Source organism: Anolis carolinensis, chromosome 6, assembly GCF_035594765.1.
Source record: "Anolis carolinensis isolate JA03-04 chromosome 6, rAnoCar3.1.pri, whole genome shotgun sequence".
In the NCBI taxonomy this organism is placed as follows: Eukaryota; Metazoa; Chordata; class Lepidosauria; order Squamata; family Dactyloidae; genus Anolis; species Anolis carolinensis.
In genome coordinates, this window is record NC_085846.1 from 98,163,876 (window position 1) to 98,184,708 (window position 20,833).

At 38.1% G+C, this 20,833-nt stretch overlaps 1 protein-coding gene across 9 annotated transcripts in view; it reads left to right on the forward strand.

Moving 5' to 3' along the window:
• The window catches only part of mllt10 (MLLT10 histone lysine methyltransferase DOT1L cofactor), a 145,591-nt gene that overhangs the window by 90,424 nt on the left and 34,334 nt on the right, over nt 1-20,833 (forward strand). For 5 of the 9 annotated variants that reach the window (XM_016994300.2, XM_062984442.1, XM_008112445.3 and 2 more), the window contains 3 exons: nt 3,280-3,357; nt 6,892-7,150; nt 9,686-10,255. In XM_016994300.2, coding sequence (XP_016849789.1) covers nt 3,280-3,357; nt 6,892-7,150; nt 9,686-10,255 — 907 coding nt within the window. The remainder of the gene's footprint in view (nt 1-3,279; nt 3,358-6,891; nt 7,151-9,685; nt 10,256-20,833) is intronic. The other 4 variants (XM_062984441.1, XM_062984444.1, XM_062984443.1 and 1 more) reach the window with 1 other exon arrangement.

The window sequence follows — 20,833 nt, forward strand, 5'->3', positions numbered from 1 at the left end:
CAATACTTTGTTATATATCCTTTATTAGCAATGACAGAGGTCAAACGTTTTCTGTAAGTCCTCACAGGGTTGGCAGACAATGTTGCTGGTATGTCGTCCCATTCCTCCATGTAGATCTCCTCAAGAGCAGTGATGTTTTGGGGCTGTCGCTGGGCAACATGGACTTTCAACTCCCTACAAAGGTTTTCTATAGGGTTGAGATCTGGAGACTGGCTAGGCCTTCTTATGAAGCCACTCCTTCGTTGCCCTGGCGGTGTGCTTGGGATCATTGTCATGCTGAAAGACCCAGCCATGTTTTATCTTCAGTGCCCTTGCTGATGGAAGGAGGCTTGCACTCAAAATCTCTCGATACATGGCCCCATTCATTCTTTTATGTATACGGATCAGTCACCCTGGTCCCTTTGTAGAGAAACAGCCCCAAAGTATGATGTTGTCACCTCCATGCTTCACAGTAGGTATGATGTTCATTGGATGCAACACAGCATTCTTGCTCCTCCAAACACAATGAGTTGTGTTTCTGCCAAACAGAAAATTTGGTTTCATCTGCCCATATGACATTCTCCCAATACTCTTCTGGATCATCCAAATACTCTCTAGCAAACTTCAGTCGGGTACAGACATGTACTGGCTTAAGTAGGGGGACACGTCTGGCACTGCAGGATCTGAGTCCCTGTTGACGTAGTGTGTTACTGATGGTAGCCCTTGAGATGTTGATTCCAGCTCTCTGCAGGTCATTCACTAAGCCCCCCCCCCCCCCCCCCCGGGTGTGGTTTTGGGATTTTTGTTCACCATTCTTGTGATCATTTTGACCCCACAAGGTGAGATCTTGCGTTGAGCCCCAGATCGAGGGAGATTATCAGTGGTCTTGTATCTTTTCCATTTTCTAATTATTGCTCCCACAGTTGATTTCTTCACACCAAGCTGCTTGCCTATTGAAGATTCAGTCTTTCCAGTCTGGTGCAGGGCTACAATTTTGTTTCTGGTGTCCTTCGACAGCTCTTTGGTCTTCACCAATAGTGGAGTTTGGAGTGTGACTGCTTGAGGTTGTGGACAGGTATCTTTTATACTGAATACAAGTTCAAATAGGTGCCATTCCTACAGGTAATGAGTGGAGGACAGAGGAGCCTCTTAAAGAAGAAGTTACAGGTCTGTGAGACCCAGAAATCTTGCTTGTTGTAGGTGACGAAATACTTACTTTCCACAATACTTTGCAAATAAATTCGTGAAAAATCAAACAATGTGATTTTCTGGATGTGTTTTCTCATGTTGCCTCTCATAGTTAAGGTCTACCTATGATGTCAATTAGAGGCCTCTCTCATCTTTTTAAGTGGGAGAACTTGTACAATTGGTATCTGACTAAATACTTTTCCCCCACTGTATTTGGTAGAGTGATATTAGTGTAAAGTATTCTCAGTGAAATCGGTGGTCTAGAAGTTCTTTATGTCCCATTCCTCATGACATATTAGGGCAGTGGACAGATTCTCAGCAATCAATCTGAAGATAAGGAATTATGATGAAAGAAGAATTTATTATGGGTTTTCTTCCGTAATCTCTTTTCTTAATATCTGGAGCTTCAAATTGTCACTATGTGCCCTAGTGGATATTGCCATACTGTATTTGCTTTTTTAAAAAACCCAATGTAAAATAAAACATGTTTTATGTAATGTACACATGATACAGCACAACACATACCGGTAAAACTACTTGCAATAAAACTAGAATACATAATTTATTTTATCCATTTTAAAATATTTTATTCCAAAAAACAAAAACAAATAAACACCAGCAGTCATTTTAGATTTAGAACACTACCAAAATTGCACAGCTACATACTAAACACTACAACTAAACAACTGTAAAAATCTATATATTCCCATTGTCTAATAGTTATTATTCTTTATTAGTCTACTCCCTTTAAACAAAATAAAATACCGTATACTCGAGTATAAGCCGACCCAAATATAAGCCGAGACACTTAATTTTACCATAAAAAACTGGGAAAACTTATTGACTTGAGTATAAGCCGAGGGTGGAAAATGCAGCAGCTACTGGTAAATTTCAAAATAAAAATAGATACCGATAAAATTACATTAATTAATGCACCAGCAAGTTAAATATTTTTGAATATTTACCGTATTTCAAAGAAAAACAGTAAACTAGCTCTGTAAGGGGAAAAGTAGGGTCAACAAAAACAATATGGTATTAACAATAACTTAACAAAAACAACAACAATAAAACTTCATTTGTACCCCACCCTAACTCCCCATGGGGACTCAGGCCGGCTTCCAACATAGTAACAGGCAACATTCAATGCCTATATAAACAATGCAGAGCTAGATATAGATTTACAATTATATATACTAATTTCACATATGCATTTCCCCCTAAAAATCCTCTCTATATATGTGCATTTCCCTCCTGCATCTATCTAGAAATCTATATGTGTGTGTGTGTGTGTGTACGTGTGCATTTCCTCTGTAGTATTTCCAAGCCCTATATATCTATATTCATATATATCTAGCTCGACATCTCTCTCTATATAGATAATTATATCTGCATAGGAATTGCAAAGACATGCAGAGGCAAAAATTTATATATAAAAATAATGTATACACATAGATACAGATATACAGGTATATGGAAATCTCTAGATATCTATATGTATATAGGATTTGCAAATACTTGCAAACATGAGGGGAAATTCATATATAAAATTAATATATAGAGATACAAATATTTAGGTACATAGGGATTGCAAAGGCTTGCAAGGGGAAGTGCCTATATATCTGTAGCAGAGATTAACAAACATTTCAGGGGAAAATGCTTTTATAAGATTCATGGGTATATATATAGTTTTCTTCCTGACTTGCAAGGGCTTATTTTCCTTTTCAAAACCTTCCTTGGTTAAGAGCTAGGGAGGCTTTGGAAAAACAAACACACTGATAAGGGAGGAGAGAAATATATCATCTATTGCAAGCAATGGCCTCCAGACTCCGCTGCCCATCTTGACCCTGCTGCCTGTGACCCCATTATAAGCCGAGGGAGGCTTTTTCAACTGATAAAAAGGGCGGAAAAACTCGGCTTATCTTCGAGTATATACGGTACAACATTTGATTACTTTATGTATCCTCTGTTACCACTCGGTCTCCATAATACTTAATGAAAGGGGAAAACGAAATAAAATAGTAATAAAATATTATTTGTCAGTAAGAGATGATGTTTAAAATAATTAAAGCCGAAAAGGCTGGAGATAAAACAAAGATCTTCCCTTGATTTCAGAAATACAGCAAAATGGACATCCTGGCAGGTTTCCTTCAGAAGACGAAGTTCTATAAAATGGGAGCCATCACTGACAAGGTTTATTTCTGCCTATCCCAGTTAAGAGTTTGCTCACCCAGAGAACATTGCTTACTAAGCCATGCACAAACATATTGATGTGGTGATATGCATTCCTTGGGAATATCAGACTTTAAACCAGGAACAAGAGTTAAATATTAAAACTACTTGTAAGCCTGAGGGAAGCAAGCTGTGAAAGTAAATTATAAGCTACGCTGACATCCTTTTTGGTTGGAAGAGCAAAGTACAAATACTTGTACATGGCTACTTTAATTTATCAATAGTAATTAGAAATATTTCTTAATGTTCTAGTCTTTTAGATATAGAATTGGCAGAATATTTAGATGACATCAACATCAAAATATTTCATATATTTCTATTTTATATATGGTAATCAGTTCCTAAAAAAGTGACCAAAGTTATTATTAGCCTTTTGGGTCATTTTGTATTTTAATTCACAGAACTGCTGTTTACTTTTGTTTTCACCACCTCACTTGTTATGCAGATAGTATATGACATTTGAGTTAATGCAATATGAATTCATTGGTGAAGACCAGACCATGTAACAAAGTAGAATTGATTGATACTAGGTTTGGTATATAAAACTTTTTCTCTCTGTATTTATCGGTATTCTTCCTGTGATGTAACACAATTTATATAAGAAACACACCCTTTTCCTTTTTCCTCTGTGTTTGAGTATGTATGCAAGCTCACAATAACTGGAAGAGGGTTACGAGTCCATGATGATAATTTTGGGATTGTGACCATTGTGAAATAAACAGATACCAGCTGTATGGAATTCTGTTTTGAAAGATGAGATCTCAGAAGATCAGTGAAACCAATTTAATAGAGTAGTACTATGTTATAGTAGACTGTATGAGAATGTAGCTCAGCAAATGTTTAATAATAATTACACATTCACTTTTTTTTCCAGATTGTACTATGTAAAATTTTTAAAAACTTTTTCATCATGTTTAATGTCATTCGGATCAGAGAAAATGTAGTGAATCTGAATTTTAGTATAATGAGTATTTTTAAATAACCAAATTGTCTTTTTGCAACCCAGTGTACTACAACTCTACTGCATTTTGTGGAATGTATCTCATTCTGCAAGCTGTTCTCTTTAATTCACACATTACTCTTTTGTGGTTTTGCCATTTTAGAAATGCTCCTCCTCCTACTGTTGCTTATTATTATTATTTCCCTTACTGGAAACAGATCTCAAGATTTCTTTTTAAAAAATACCTTAAACAACTCAGTTGTAAAAATCAGAAATATAATCCTGTCAAAATTATGTACCTAAATCCTCCACAGACAATCAAGCATAGTAACCTCCCGCCCCCTCTTTTCCCCCCTCTCTGTCTCAGGTGCAGGTGCACATATGTATGCTTCCCCTTCCTTTCCCCTGTAGTTCCTCTCATTCTCTCAAAAGCCACTTTTAGAGGTCGGAGGCTCCCTCTGGAGCAGTGTATGATATGGCTCAGTGGGATGTAGCTGAAAGGGAAAATTTGCCATGCGTGTATATATATGTGTGTGAGAGAGAGAGATTGGGGGGGGGGGAGGGAGAGCGGGAGAGAGAGATAGACCATTTGAAACATCTTTATATAGCTATTCAGATCCCAGACCATGGATCTAAACATTTTCAGGATTTTTTCTACGAAGCATTTAGTCATCTCGCATCTTTGCTACTTAAGCACTATGATGTTTAAGGTTATTATTGAAAATTGCTTTCTGTTTTGTTTCTTATACTGTATTACCAAAAATACAGTATAATATTTAGATACCAGATACCAGAGTAGTTAAGGTGTCTGCGCTGTGGTGCAGGCTGGAGAGCAGCTGCAGTGAATCACTGCAACGAATCACTCTGACCAGGAGGTCATGAGTTTGAGGCCCGCTCGGCGCCTATGTTTGTCTTGTCTTTGTTCTATGTTAAAAGGCATTGAATGTTTGCCTATATGTGTAATGTGATTCTCCCTGAATCCCCTTCGGGATGAGAAGGGCGGAATATAAATGCTGTAAATAATAATAATAATAATAATAATGTATATGTGAATAAATATTAGTGTAAAATGTTTTATATGTAATTATATTTTTATTTAAGCCAAATACCGTATATACTCGAGTATAAGCCGGCACGAAATTTTACCACAAAAAACTGGGAAAACATTGACTCCAGTATAAGCAGAGGGTGGTAAATTTCAGAAATAAAAATAGATACCAATAAAATTATATTAATTGACGCATCAATAGGTTAAATGTTTTTGATATTTACATACAGTTCAAATTTAAGATAAGACTCTTCGACTCGGATCAAATCATTATTCTCATCTTCTTCAATGTAAATGTGCTTATGTATCCTTTTAATAATAATAGAGTAAAATAATACATATAATAATAAGATCAGAGTGAAATAATAAATGTATTAACAATAATAAAATAGAGTAAAATAAGAGTAATAGTAGCAACAATAATAGAGAAAATAATAAATGTTATAATACCAATAATAATAGAGAAAAATAATAATTGTATCATATATTCTTGAGTATAAGCTGACCCAGATATAAGTCAACCAGGACCCTCACCCGAGTATAAGCTGAGGGGGGCTTTTTCAGTCTTAATAAAAGGGCTGAAAAATTAGGCTTATCCTCGAGTATATACAGTAAGTAGGATAGTTGTTTTATTTTAATGATTAACTTCATATACACTGATATAAGACAATAAACCATAATCTGATACACTAACTTTTAAAATGTTTCTGAAACATGGATTTTGAATAGCAGAAAATTGTCTTTATATAGAGGCAATCCCCAAGTTACAAACATCGACTTACAAATGACTCATAGTTAAGAACAGGAGTGAGACAATGGGAAGTGAGATAAATTTTCATCTAGGAAGGAAAATTCACTCCTGAAAGAGTTATCATAGGGAAAAGATGTTTCAACCGAAGTTTTATCACCAATCCTTGTTTTCATAACAAGCCAAATTTTTCAAAATCCAGTTATTAACAGGGACATGTGTGTGTGTGTGTGTGTGTGTGTGTGTGTGTTCACATGTGTGTGTGGCTGGAGGTACACTTAAATGGAGCTGTTCCAACGTACAAACAAATTCAACTTAAGAACAAACCTACAGAACCTATCTTGTTCGTAACTTGGGGACTGCATGTAGTTGGCAGACAGTGCTAGTATTTAATAAATAGTAGTATCCTGATTAAATGAAAGGATATGTCAATATGTGCACTTCCCCTAATTGCTGCAATGTGATGCTTGCAAAACTGACAGCTGGCATCTTCTTGATATATTAGTAAGCGTATTTAGTGTTTTACTCTTTCTCTATTAGTTTGTAGAGGGAAAAAACCCACTAGACTATTTAATTAAATGATAATTTTACATTCTTATAAAGATTGGGTTAAGTTTGGCCTTATCTACATACTTTTGAAATGTTATGCCATATCTTTGTTTCTGAAATGGAATAATGTTTTGTCTTTTGGAGTACAGTTAGTTTCTTGCGGTCTAACTGCCTGTCTCAACTTCCTCTTTCCCAATCCAATACTGTTAGACTTACACAAGCACTACCAACAACTCGATGACTGGCTCACTGAAGAGGCTGGAAGATACCACGACAGCTCGTTTTACAAATGCAAATTTTCAGGAAGTCTCTGCACATACTTCAAGTGGCAAGGAGATTTCAGAAGCCAGAGTTTCAGAGAGCAAAGGAAAAAAGTTGGTGGGTCATAATTCAGGTCAGAGGGGAAGAAAGCCTGGTGCTGGAAGGACTCCTGTAGCTACAGTGTCAACAGCTTGTACTTTTCAGCAAGGTATTATTCCAAAGTACTATTTTCCTTCCATACTTGCTAGCAGTTATGCTGATTAAAAGCTTTACATTTATAAATGGTATATTTTTCATATATTTTCCACATTTTGTGTTTTGAATATTACAAGCTATGTTATATGGTAATTTAGTTGGGATTAAACTTTTTTTTGACATTGTCAGTAGATCAGTAAAACTCATCTTCATAAATTTAAAAATAAGTAATAAAAATACAGAAAATAGTGTCTAGCAGTAGAGATGTAAAATTTATAGAAGCTATGAAAAAAAAACATTTTCCCCATTTTGTCCCAGAAAAACTGTCAACTTTTAGAAATGTGCAACAAATAAAATAATATTTACAAGTCACAATATTTCATTAGCAGCATAAAATGTATTATGCATTATATAGCCTGGTATAAAACTATACCACTTACCATATATACGCAATTCTCCATCGTGGTCCCTGTGAAATACGCACGTATAGTATTTCTGGCGCCTACACAGACAGCTTCGGAATCTTCTAGACAGCTTTTTTAGTACAAAATGGCGGTAGCCCCGCCCACTTTCCCTATAGAGTCAAGGTATAAGCCAGCGCCTTTGGGGGGGGGGGGGGGGCTGAGGGAAAAAGGCTTTGGCTCTGAGGCTGGCTGGCATTTGACTCCATTCAGCCTCTTGTAGCGGTATGCAGCGTGCTGGAGGGAGGAGTGGTGGCAACACCACATTCCGGGGGAGAGAGTTCGGCAGTGGAACTCTCTCCCCCAGAGTGTGGTGGAGGCTCCTTCTTTGGAGGCTTTTAAGCAGAGCCTGGGTGGCCATCTGTCGCGGGTGCTTTGAATGCGATTTCCTGCTTCTTGGCAGGGGGTTGGATTGGATGGCCCATGAGGTCTCTTCCAACTCCCCTCTCTGTGTTCTGGGTATCCCTTCTGGGAGGTGTGGGGGGAGAGGAAGGGAAGGTAACCCCACTCTGTTTTTGATGATTTGTGGGTCCTTGTTTTATTGCTCGGGCGGCTCCAGGTTCTTTTCTTCCCCTTGGGTGGCATTTTGAACTGTAGATCTTGGGTCATCTAGTGTAAGCTACTCTTTGTTCAGGAGCTTAATTCAGGAGCTGCTAGTTGGTCGCCATCTTGCTCTGCTGCTGGCCTCGAAGAGAGCAGGCGGGCAAGCAGGACGCTGCGCCGGGAGCCCTGGGGCCCAAAACCAGCCCTAGCTCTGTCAACCCAGCAGGAGCCCCTCAAACACTTTGTAAAGGCAGGCGGCTCTTCCATGCAGCCAATATCAAAGAGAGGACCGCCCCCTCCTCCCGCAATTTCCCTCCCCAGTCCTTCCCACCTCAGTTTTTCTCCACTTTTCCAGCACCCCTTTCCCACTTTTCCAGTCTTCCCTTTTTCTAGTTTTCCCCTTCCTACCTGTCTTTACTATCCCCAACCCCTCTCTCCCTCTTTTTCGGTCCCTTTTCATCCCATATTCCAGCCTCTCCCATTTGAGTCTCCCCCCCTTTCCCGCTGCAGTTTCCCACTTCCTGAGCCCCTCTTTTCACCCCAGTCTTTCCCACTTTCTCAGGCCCCTTTCCCACCTCAATATTTTCCACTTTCCCCCTTGCCCCCTTCCCATTTCAATCTTTCTATCTTTCCAGCCCCCTCTTTTGCACCCCAGTCTTGCTCATTTTGCACTCTTCCTTTCCCCATCCCAATCTTTTCCAGATGCCCCTCTTTCCCACCCCAATTTCCCCAGCTTTTCCTGATCCCCCTTCATACTCTAGACTGAAGACTTTCCCACCTTTCCATCCACCATTTCCACCCCAACCTTTCCCAGTTTCCAGCCCCCCTTTCACGCTTCAGTCATTCCCCCTTCCCCAGTTCCCCCCTTCCCACCCCAATCTATCTTTTCCAGCTACTCCTTTTCCACCTCATTCTCCCACTTTTCAACCACCCCTTCCCATTTTAACTTTTCCCCATTTCCAGTCCTTCTTTCCCACTACCTTCCCAAGCCAGTCTTTCCCACTTAAAAAAAAGATATTTTGTCCCAGGTGCAATTCTTCATTTTGCAGCCCTCTAAGATTATTTATGGCTGGAGGGGATTTTTCCCAAATAGGAAACAAGAGTAGTAAGAGTAGAAAGCAGTAGAAATTTAATGGACATAAAAACTGATTTTATGTGTGGGTGAGTGCTGCTATCTGAGTTTTTCTGATGTGGATAGTAGGGCTCATCAATTCTCAACAGTTTCAATGTGTCTCATTTTAAAATAACTTCTGTCTTTAATGGATTATTAAACTATTTTAATTCTATAATTGTTTAATTGCATTTAAAAATAACGTATATTTTTATTATGGTCTTGTCCTTCTCCTTTAAATAGTTAGTTGTTCAGAGTTCCAGTTTTGGGAAAAAGTCAGAATTTGAATTATTATTATTATTATTATAGTAATAATAATCAACATTTTTTCAAGAAAAGTTTTATAGCATCATTTACAATATTCTTCTTCTTGCAGTTTTGCTAACGGTTTACAAAATTGTATTTTAACCAATCTCCTTCTCCCTTTCTCCAGGCACTTTTCTGGGAACTCCTAGTAGTACAAAGTCATCTTCTGGAAGTTCAGTTCAATCTCCCCAGGACTTTTTGAGTTTTACAGACTCAGATCTACGTACTGACAGCTATACTCATTCCCAGCAGACGTTGTCAACCAAAGATGTACATAAAGGAGAGATTGGGAGTCAAGAAGGGGGTGTGAATTGTTTTACTTCCTTAATTGGTCTCCCTTCAACCTCCAGTGTTGCCTCCCAGCCTAATATTTTTGACAGCTCACCTGGAGAGTTGGGTAATTCAAGCCTTACAACAACAGGATACAAACGCGTTCAACCTTCTGGGACAGAAGATGAGACTGTAAAGGAAAAGAAGCGGAAAGGAAATAAGCAGTGTAAACATGGGCCTGGTAGGCTCAAAGGAAATAAAAGTCAGGAGAATATTTCCCACTTATCTGTTTGTTCTGCTTCCCCAACATCATCTGTGGCGTCTGCTGCAGGAAGCATAGCAAGCTCTAATTTGCAGAAATCTCCAACTCTGCTTAGGAATGGAAGTCTGCAAAGCCTCAGTGTTGGTTCCTCTCCTGTTGGTTCAGGTAGGCATTTGTGCTTTGGAAAATATGGCAATTTTGAATTAGTAATATTACTTTGAAATTGGCTCTTACCAATTTCTCACTTATTCGAATTTGATGCTTAGGCCAGTTTTTTAAACAAAAAACACTAGATTTTTGCAAATAGTTTTAAAATTAAGTCAGAAATAGTTTCCTCTAGTACAATTGTTGTTGTTCACTCTCTGCATTCTATCACTTTGCTTAAGATCCTTTTGTACTGCAACCAGGTATGTGTGGCAATAGGTATTTTCCATGAGTCAGTGGTTAATTTTACATTTTGTCACATCAAAATTCCAAGTCATTCAAATTCTGTAGGAGCACAATTAGTAGTATATATTATATAGATTACAGAATCAAATATGTTATACAGTTACATTGCTGACTGTAAATATTTTTACATACTAAATAAACACCATAGGTTAACCAGTTGTTAGTGTTGTTTTTTTTAATAAAAAAAACCTGTTCCACCTGATGGAGAATTGTGGTGGATTAACACTTGTCAATCCTCTTACTTCCTGTCTCCTATCAACAAAAGGAGAAACTTTAGCAGTAATACCTGTGCTAATTTAGATTTTTGTCTCATTTGGAGGAATGGGATGGGAAAGGCTTGCACTAGCCACGTGTATTGCAGGTCATGCTTTTCATCTCTTAGAATTTCTGTCACCATTTACAAAATTTGAGCTGGGTGAGGCCAGGTTTAGCATTGTGGGAATAACCTCTGTAGTCCAATCCACTCCAATAGTTTTATTAATGTAGTACATTAATCTTAATGCAAATTCTGGACTCTGCTTTTCACCCGGCTATACACGTAAACAGCTTCAACCCATGGTTGCAATTCTAATTTAAAGGTTAAGCAATTACAGCATCTATTGGTTTGCATTTTAACACAGTGTTTTGTCACAAACCACAACTGTGTTTTGCATCAGTCATTATCTCTCATCCAAATCTGCTTCATAGGAAGGAATTTGATGTTAGAATCAAATGGGGTAGAGAACGAAGTTAGATCAGTATAGTTAATAAAGTGATGGTAAATAAAAGTAGAATTTCTGAATGGAAACATTTCATTTGTGTCTAATGATTTAAAAAAAATAAAGTGTAAATCTATTACAGTATCTCTAAACACTATGGGTCTCTAGTGCTTACAAGTACAGTAGAGTCTCACTTATCCAACACACTCACTTATCCAACGTTCTGGATTATCCAACACATTTTTGTAGTCAATGTTTTCAATACATTGTGATATTTTGGTGCTAAATTCGTAAATACAGTAATTACTACATAGAATTAATGTGTAATGAACTACTTTTTCTGTCAAATTTGTTGTATAACATGATGTTTTGGTGCTTAATTTGTAAAATCATAACCTATTTTGATGTTTAATAGGCTTTTTCTTAATCTCTCCCTATTATCCAACATATTTGCTTATCCAACATTCTGCCAGCCCGTTTATGTTGGATAAGTGAGACTCTACTGTATTAATCTTAAAGCTGGAATTGCTATGAATCAGATGAATATACCGTATTACTTCAGTTCATTTCACACATATGCCTGGCTCGACAGCAGTACATGTGAAAAAGATCTTGGAGTCCTCGTGGACAACAAGTTAAGCATGAGGCAATAATGTGATGAAGCAGCTAAAAAAGCCAATGGGATTTTGGCCTGCATAAATAGGAGTATAGTGTCTAGATCCAGAGAAGTCATGCTACCCCGCTATTCTGCCTTGGTCAGACCACACCTGGAATACTGTGTCCAGTTTAAGGGAGATGTTGACAAGATGGAATAAGCACCCGCGGTTAGCCTTCACTTCTGCCAACCTAGCAGTTCAAAAACATGCCAATGTGAGAAGTTCAATAGGTACCACTCCCAACAGGAAGGTAACGGCAATCCATGCAGTCATGCTGGCCACATGACCTTGGAGGTGTCCATGGACAACACTGGCTCTTTGGCTTAGAAATTGAAAAGAGCACCAACCCCTAGAGTCAGACACGACTAGACTTAATGTCAGGGGAAAACCTTTACCTTTACCTAACAGAGTTGACAACTGGAAGAACTGAATATCATGGCTCTCTCTGAGACTGGTTTTATTTAGCAGACAGAGAGTATGCAAGTTTCATAGCTACAAAGGTACTAACTATATTTAAAGCTACATTAAAACATAGATACATGCAGGCCTAAGCTCTGGCTGACTACACTTACCATTTTGAGGAAGAAGGCAAGAGCAGTCTTTTATATGTTTGCAAAACGATCTGGAAGGTCATTGTCTTTAATCAGAATTAGGTCCCATTGTAGCGCCAATGTTAATGTAGGATTCTGCTTTTTAAAGCTCTCATATCTGCATGTATACAGAAGTAGAAGACCCTTTCACACAATAACTGCAGATGATGGGGAGGGGGGGGGAATTTTCCGTGGCTTATTAATAACTTTTAAATCTCAGAATTAAATTTGGTTTAAATAGATCAGAAGCAGGAAATTGACAAGGGAGGTAGTTGGATGACAAGGGAGTTAAGTAGTAAACGAGAACAAGTGATTGCAGAAGCTAAATTAACCTCATTGTCTCCAATACAGAAAATATAGGGCAGATAACTGTTTCTAGGCTGCCATTGTCATGAAGTAAATCTGAGGAATTAAAGTAATAGGGGGTGACCAAAGATGGCCTAGACCAACTCAGGTGGTGTCCATCTGAGATTTCTGGAAGAAGTCAATGTGAAACTAGGGACTCCCAAAGCAAAACAACATACACCTAAAATCCACTTCAGCATCAAAGGAATAGGAAGTGGCCAATAATATAGTAATGAACATATAAGGCTGACTAGAAAAGACAATAATACTTGGTAGCATAGAAGGCAGTAGGAAAAAAAGGAAGTCATCTGGAGTGTCTCTGAGTCTGCAAGACCAGAGCAAGGCTGTTGACAAATTGACTTGGAAGTATTTAATTCACAAATTTGACATAAATCAGAGTTGACTTGACTACAGTTAACATCAGTAAACAGTCTATATATGGCTGCATGGAACTTACTGGAATGTACTAACTATTCATCCTTTTACATAATCAAGTAATTTCAAGATATGTGAAATTCTAGAAATTGAGGTATCAATGGGAAACTAGAAATTAAACTGTTAATTAATATAGATTTAAATAGAATTTAAATAAAATTTAAATCTGATATAAAATCTTTATAAACAATCACTATGGTATTAAAAGTAGAAAGAAATGAGTAAATTCCTCAGATAATATGTTCAATTCTTACTCTAGTGTTCAATTATATATGTTGATACTTAGGGATCTTGTCTAGTTCTGTCATAGCCACCCTTCTAAGGCCCCTTCTACACTGTCATATAATCCAGATTGTCAAATCAAATAATCTACATTATCTGCTTTGAACTGGATTATATGAGTCTACCCTGCAGATAATTCAGTTCAAAGCAGATAGTCTGGATTTTATATGGCAGTGTAGAAAGGGCCTAAGTCCTAATTTTCTGATTTTTTTTTTTGCTACAGTCTCCAGTCTGATGAATGACTGAGCCAAAGTATAGATAATGTTGAACTATTTCAATGTCTTCATCATCTACTTTAAAGTTATGTAAATCATCTATGGTTATTATTTTTGTTAATGTTTAACTGTAAACTTGCCTTTGCACTTGCTTCCTTGACTTTCTTCAGTGATCAGTCCAGGTCTTTGCTATTTTGTGCTAGTAAAATGATGTCATCTGCATGTGTTAAATAACTGGTGTTCCTTCCTCTGGTTTTACCCCCTTTCTCTGAGTGTAATCCTGTTGTATGATATAAGTTAAACAGAGTGATAAAAGTGCAGCCTTGTTTGACTCCTTTGCCAATTGTCCATATTCTGTCCTGATGATCCTCTATTGTCCTACGTACAGGACAGTCAAATGTTGTGGCATACCAATTTCTTTAAGAGCAATCTATAGTTTTTCATGATATAGGCATTCAATTACCCATTACTCTTACTTCATTAGCCCATTTACTCTTGACTTAATAACTCATTTTGCAGGACTAAAGAAATCAGCCATCTAATAAAGCTTCCTAGCTAATTTTAATAGCTTTCAAAAAGGCCAGGATATGATGTGTTATAGTTTAAAGTTCGCTCTGAAGACATTAACTGTAACTATTAATATAATCTACTGGGAAGCCATTCTTTAATGTGATTTTGATTTTTTTTATCTGTTCATAGTGAAATGAAACAGAAAGTATTGTATATGGGTACTCAAAAGGTAATGCATATCCCTTCTTGTCAAGTTGTACCTAGTTCATCCAAACCAAAATATTAACAGTTCTCTGTACCCAGAGGCGGTCCAACCACGAGCCGAAGTACGTGCTCACCTGTGGCGCCATCGTCCCGGGGGCACACAGTTGAGACCCCCGGGAGGATGGTGCCACCCCCCACCTCCTACGCCTTCGGGCTGGCGTGGTCCTTCTGCCCAGCGCTCAGCCTTCCGGCGAGCGCTAAAGCCATCTGCGGCGGGAGAGGCCCTTTCCAGGCCCCGGCCCAGCCCCGGGCTTGCTGCTTGTCTCTGGAGTCCCCTTCGCCTCCGTGGACCCAACTGCGGCGAAAGGGGGAGGAGGAAGAGAGGCAGCCCAGAACGGGAGTCCTTCCTGGCTGGGCTTGGAGGGAGGGAGGGAGGGAGGGAGGGAGCCCTGTGCTTATCTCTGGAGTTCCCTTCGCCTCTGTGGACCCAACTGCGGCGAAAGGGAGAGGAGGAGGAGGAGGAGGCAGCCCAGAACGAGAGTCCTTCCTGGCTGGGCTTGGGGAGAGAGAGGGAGGGAGGGAGGGAGCCTTGCACTTCGGCAAGGAGGATCGGTGTTTGAGCAGTGCTTGGCAGAACATCAGGCAGCCTTTCAGGCGAGTCAGAGAGAAGGGTCTTGCCTCGCTTCTACACTGCCATATAATCTGGATTATTAAAGCAGGTAATTCTCATCTGTTTTGGACTGGATTATATGAGTCTACACTGCCATATAATCCAGATTATCAAAGCAGGTAATATTCATTACCTGTTTTGAACTGGAATATATATGTCTACACTGCCATATAATCCGGATTATTAAAGCAGGTAAAGCTCATCTGTTTTGAACTTGGTTATATGATTCTACACTGCCATATAATCCAGATTCTCAAAGCAGATAATCCTCATTATCTGTTTTGATCTGGATTATATGAGTCTACACTGCCATATAATCCATATCAAAGCAGATAATCTGGATTTTTATGGCAATATAGATCCAGGCTCAGACCCCTTCTAAAATGCTATGTAAACCAGATTATCAAAGAAAATAATCCACATTATCTGCTTTGAGTTGGATTATATGAGTCTACACTGCCATATAATCCAGATTATCAAAGCAGGTAATATTCATTATCTGTTTTGAACTGGAATATATATGTCTACACTGCCATATAATCCGGATTATTATAGCAGGTAATCCTCATCCATTTTGAACTTGGTTATATGAGTCTACACTGTCATATAATTCAGATTCTCAAAGCAGATAGTCCTCATTATCTGTTTTGATCTGGATTATATGAGTCTACACTGCCATATAATCTAGATTATCAAAGCAGGAAATCTTCATTATTTGTTCTGAACTGGATTATATGTGTCTACACTGCCATATAATCCAGATCATCAAAGCAGGAAATCCTCATTATTTGTTCTGAACTGGATTATATGGATCTACACTGCCATATAGTTCATATCAAAGCAGATAATCTGGATTTTTATGGCAGTATAGATCCAGGCTCAGACCCCTTCTAAAATGCCATGTAATCCAGATTATCAAAGAACATAATCCACATTATCTGCTTTGAGTTGGATTATATGAGTCCACACTACCATATAATCCAGACAAAAGCAGATAAACTGGATTTTATATGGCAGTATAGATCCAGACTCGGGTGCTTCTATATTGCCATATAATCCAGATTATCAAAGAAAATAACACTTTATTTTTAATGCACCCTATCACCCCGGTGGCGAAGTGTGTTAAAGTGCTGAGCTGCTGAACTTGCTGACCGAAAGGTCCCAGGTTCAAACCCCAGGAGTGGCGGGAGCTGCCGCTGTTAGCTCCAGCTCCTGCCAATCTAGCAGTTCGAAAACATGCCAATGTGAGTAGATCAATAGGTACCGCTCCGGCGGGAAGGTATCGGCGCTCCATGCAGTCATGCCGGCCACATGACCTTGGAGGTGTCTACGGACAACGCCGGCTCTTCGGCTTAGAAATGGAGATGAGCACCAACCCCCCAGAGTCAGACATGACTGGACTTAACGTCAGGGGGAACCTTTACCTTTACCTTATCTCCCCTAAGGGGATTCAGGGCAGTTTATATGAGTCTATATTGCCATATAATCCAGATCAAATCAGGTAATCTGAATTTTATATAGCCCTCAAGGGGCCTCAAAGTGTGTAAAACATTAAGAAATGTACCTGTTCTTTAGAGGGTAAGATTCCCAATAGGAGCAGCATTACAAGTTGCAACTGTTCAATATCTAGATTCTTAGGTGGCATTTGTGTCCGAGATTGCTTTTTCGGCTTCACTTGTGCTTTTTTCTGACAAGATAATCTATCCCATTATTATAGATATGCCAGTAGCTTTACTGTTGTTTACTCTGAAGTATTCTACATGGGGTTGATACTGAGAACTTTTCAGGAGTGGCAACTGATACCAACCTTGAAAACAGATTACAAGATACCTTAAGGAACGTTTTCCATACATTGCCTTTCACCCATACAGATTGTCTAATGAGTTTCTCTGTCAGATCTTACTATCATTGGAAAGTAGGCTGCTAGTTACAAGAAACAGGCTTTCTCGGTAGTGCCATCATCCAATTGAACTCCTGCCCTAGGATGATTGAGCATGATCTTTCATTCCTGGTATTTAGGTACATAGCCCAAAATATATTGTTATTTTATGGTATTTATTTTATTTTTCTGTGATTTTGAAGCTGTCTTGTGGAATTGGTAGATCAAAAGGTGTCATGGAGTATAAATTTAAACCCTGCATGTTTGTAAGAGTTTCCTAAAGAAAATAAGACTCAAGATGCCTTCTTGGGATCAATCATTTTTTACCATCTGGAACCAATTTACTACAGAGCAAATTCCTGGTAGCTCATTTGCAAGATAGCAATCACCCTTTAACTTCAAAAAGTCTGTTTATGTTGTCAAGAAGAGGGAAAAACAAATATATTTGAGGTGTATAAGAGAAAATTAGGACTAAATTAAGAACATTTTGGATGCCATATAATATCTGATGCTGAGCCTAACCCTAATGTTTGCTTAAGGAAAAATATAAAGGAGGGTGGGAATGCTACAATTTTAAAAAGAAATATGCAGTTGGTACTTTCGGTAATATTTATTGATACAAAAAAATAAGTAGAGAAAAGTATATTTAAAAGAATTAGGATCAAGATTTCTCTTAGTTTCCTGCTTCATTTTTTAATAACTTTGCACATGCTTGAACATAGTATTTAATGTATGTTAATATGTGACTTCCCATTCTGATAACTTGGCAAGGTATTATTTGGTGTATACCAACTTAGGGAGTCATAGAGTGGATACAATCTCTCTAATTTATATTATTTCATATCATTTATGTCTTGTTTTCTCCCAATATGGGACTTAATTTATAATCTCATCTTTCATCGATGAATGATATTCAGATGAATAAAATAATACAAATATATGAATGATATGAAAGCATATAATTTAAAAGAAAATATCAATACAGAGCCTATCTAATAAAAGCCCTTCCATAGTTGCCACAGTCAGTTTCCAAAGGATTGCTGGAATGGAAACCTCTTTGCCTGACGCTGGGAAAGCAACAGGGAGGAAGTCACTTTAACTTCTCCCTGGAGGCTGTTCCAGAGCCTAGCTTACTGCCGTGCTTCTAGGCACAATTCAGTGTGATAGTTATGACCTATAAAGTCTATATAGTTTGGGTCTAGGCTACCTAATAGACTCATATGAGCCTGCCCACAGTTCGAGATCTTCATAGAAAGACTTTCTGTCAGTTTTACCACCTTAGCAAAAGTGACCTTTTCACTGATTGCTCCCAGGCTATACACCCCCATGAAAGATTGTGTGCTTCCATCCCTGCTCTCTCTTTTATTGAACAGGCTTTTCATGGTGTCGGCTGTCTTTCCCTTTCTTATGTTTTGAATGTTTTTAAATTGTTTTCATACGAATTTGCATGTAATTATTTTTTTAAAATATTGTTTAGTTTTTAATCAGTCTTCTATTTTAAGTCACCTTGAGACCTGCATTAGGAGAAAGGCAGGATGAATAGGTAAATAAATGCTGCTATTCCCCTCTTAGTGTTAAGGGTAGCAATGCTGTAATTATATAAGTGCTGCAAAACTGGCAAAAGGTTGTGGCATTCGTGTAAGTTTGTCAGATGGAAAAGTTTATTTTAGGTTTTTGGTAATTTGCTGAGCAATGTTTAGAATAAACAAAAGTATGTGCAGCTGCATTTGGTACTGAAGCTTGTAATCATGCAAATAGATGTGAGAAAGTGGAAGAATTTGTTCTGATGGTAGTTGATCTCACAAAGGCACTGATCCCTGCATTGATAGTCAGCTTGCAATGATTTAAAGTAGATGTTGGATTACATTTTCCATCTAAGTATGCAGATTAAAAAGTTTTTAATAAACCTATTAAGTAGAGAATTATGATTAGTCAGGGGTAAAATGCTACCAAATGATATTAAAATCAAAACATTATTTTAATGGTTAAAGATATCAATAAAATGTGCATGTTATTAAACGGAAAGCCAGCTGTGTCTGGTATGGAAAACAAATCATGACTTACATTGCCCAAAGATGTTTTCTAACACTATCATTTCATTTACAAAATAAACATGATTGAGTGCACTTAGAAAGCCTATAAAATCAATATGATGTGGTTAAAGTAACCCTCTTTTACAGGTTTAAGTGATCAGAGCAATAGAAGCAGAAAGTGGGTTTTTTAATTCAGTAGAATCTCAACTCTCTGTATAGATTCCTTTTGTGTGCATATTAAAATACATTTTTTACATGGAGTTTTTTTTCTCTAATTCAAAAGCTATCCTGTAGTTGTACTTGATAGTAAGTTATATTAGAATGTTCTCCACATGTTCATTTATCACAAAAGGTAAGTCTTTTGTGTAAAATTTTGATTGAAGGTCTGCATGTTCTATTGATTGGATGAAATCCAAGGTTGTAGTGAGTCATTTGTTCAGTACCTCAGTGAAAACTTTGTAGATGCCTGCAGGAGGTTGATAGGTCAATAGTTCCACAGGTTCCTTTTATTATAGTTTTGTGTGTAGCAAGTGATAATAGTGTTATTCCATTGCTAAAGCTCTTTCCCCTTTATTTTTATGACTGACTTTACTAGATTCCATTCATAGCTTGCGCTTCCTCAGGCTATCTTCTACTTCTGACTATATTATGTCTAAATATGAGAAATATATTTAATCTTATCCATAATACCTTGGTGCTAGTATCATAGCCTTCCGTTTATGAACATACAGGTATTATTATGTTTGTTTGTTTACTTATACCCCGCTTTTTCTCTCCATAAAGGAGACTCAAGGTAGCTTACATTAAAAGCATTAAAAAATATGCAAACATTTGATGAGATGGAGATCAGATGTGAAGGTCTTCAGAAGAGCCTCTCCTGAAAGCCTCAGGGCCTGGGCAGGCTTGTGCAAGGAGATGTAGTCAGACAGACAGCCTGGACCTAACCTGTAGAGGCCTTAAAAGGTCATAACCAACACCTTGAATTATTATTATTATTATTATTATTATTATTATTATTATTATTATTTACTTTATTTGTTTCCTGCCTTCATCCCTGAGGGGATTCAAAGTGGGTAACAGTCACACACTTTGATCAATTTAAAACAAAGCAAATACATTAAAAAAAACTATTGTGTGTGTTAGATTAAAAATACAGTTAAAATACAATAAACACCCACCCACAACCTCCTCAGCTACGTGTCCCTTATCCTTCTCCAAATGTCTACCAGAAAAACATTTTTGATCTGCTTACGGAAAGCCAGCAAGGATGAGGTCATCCTAATTCTCTTGGAATGGAGTTCCACAGTATGGGAGCAGCTACTGAAAATTGTGCCCGGTAACAAACTGGCAGTCAGTGAAGTTTCTGCCACAGGGGGATTATCTGTTTCTGTAGCCAGCCCCAGTTAGCAACCTGGTTGCAGCTCTTTGGACCAGCTGCAGTTTCTGAACACTCTTTGAAGACAGCCCATGTAGAGCACATTACAGTAATCCAGATGGGATGTAACTAAGGCATGTACCACCATGGCCACATCCAACCTCTCAAGGAATGGGCACAATTGGTGCACAAGTTTTAATTGTGCAAAGACCCTCCTGGCCACTGCAGATACCTGGGCCTTGGGGTTCAACACTGAATCCAGGAGTATCCTCAAACTGCGGATATGTGTCTTCGGGGGAGGGAGGTTACCCTGTCCAGCACAGGCTGGATTCTTATTCCCTGATTTGCATTCCAACTGACCAAGAGTATAAATTTTGTCTGGATTAAGTTTCAATTTCTTA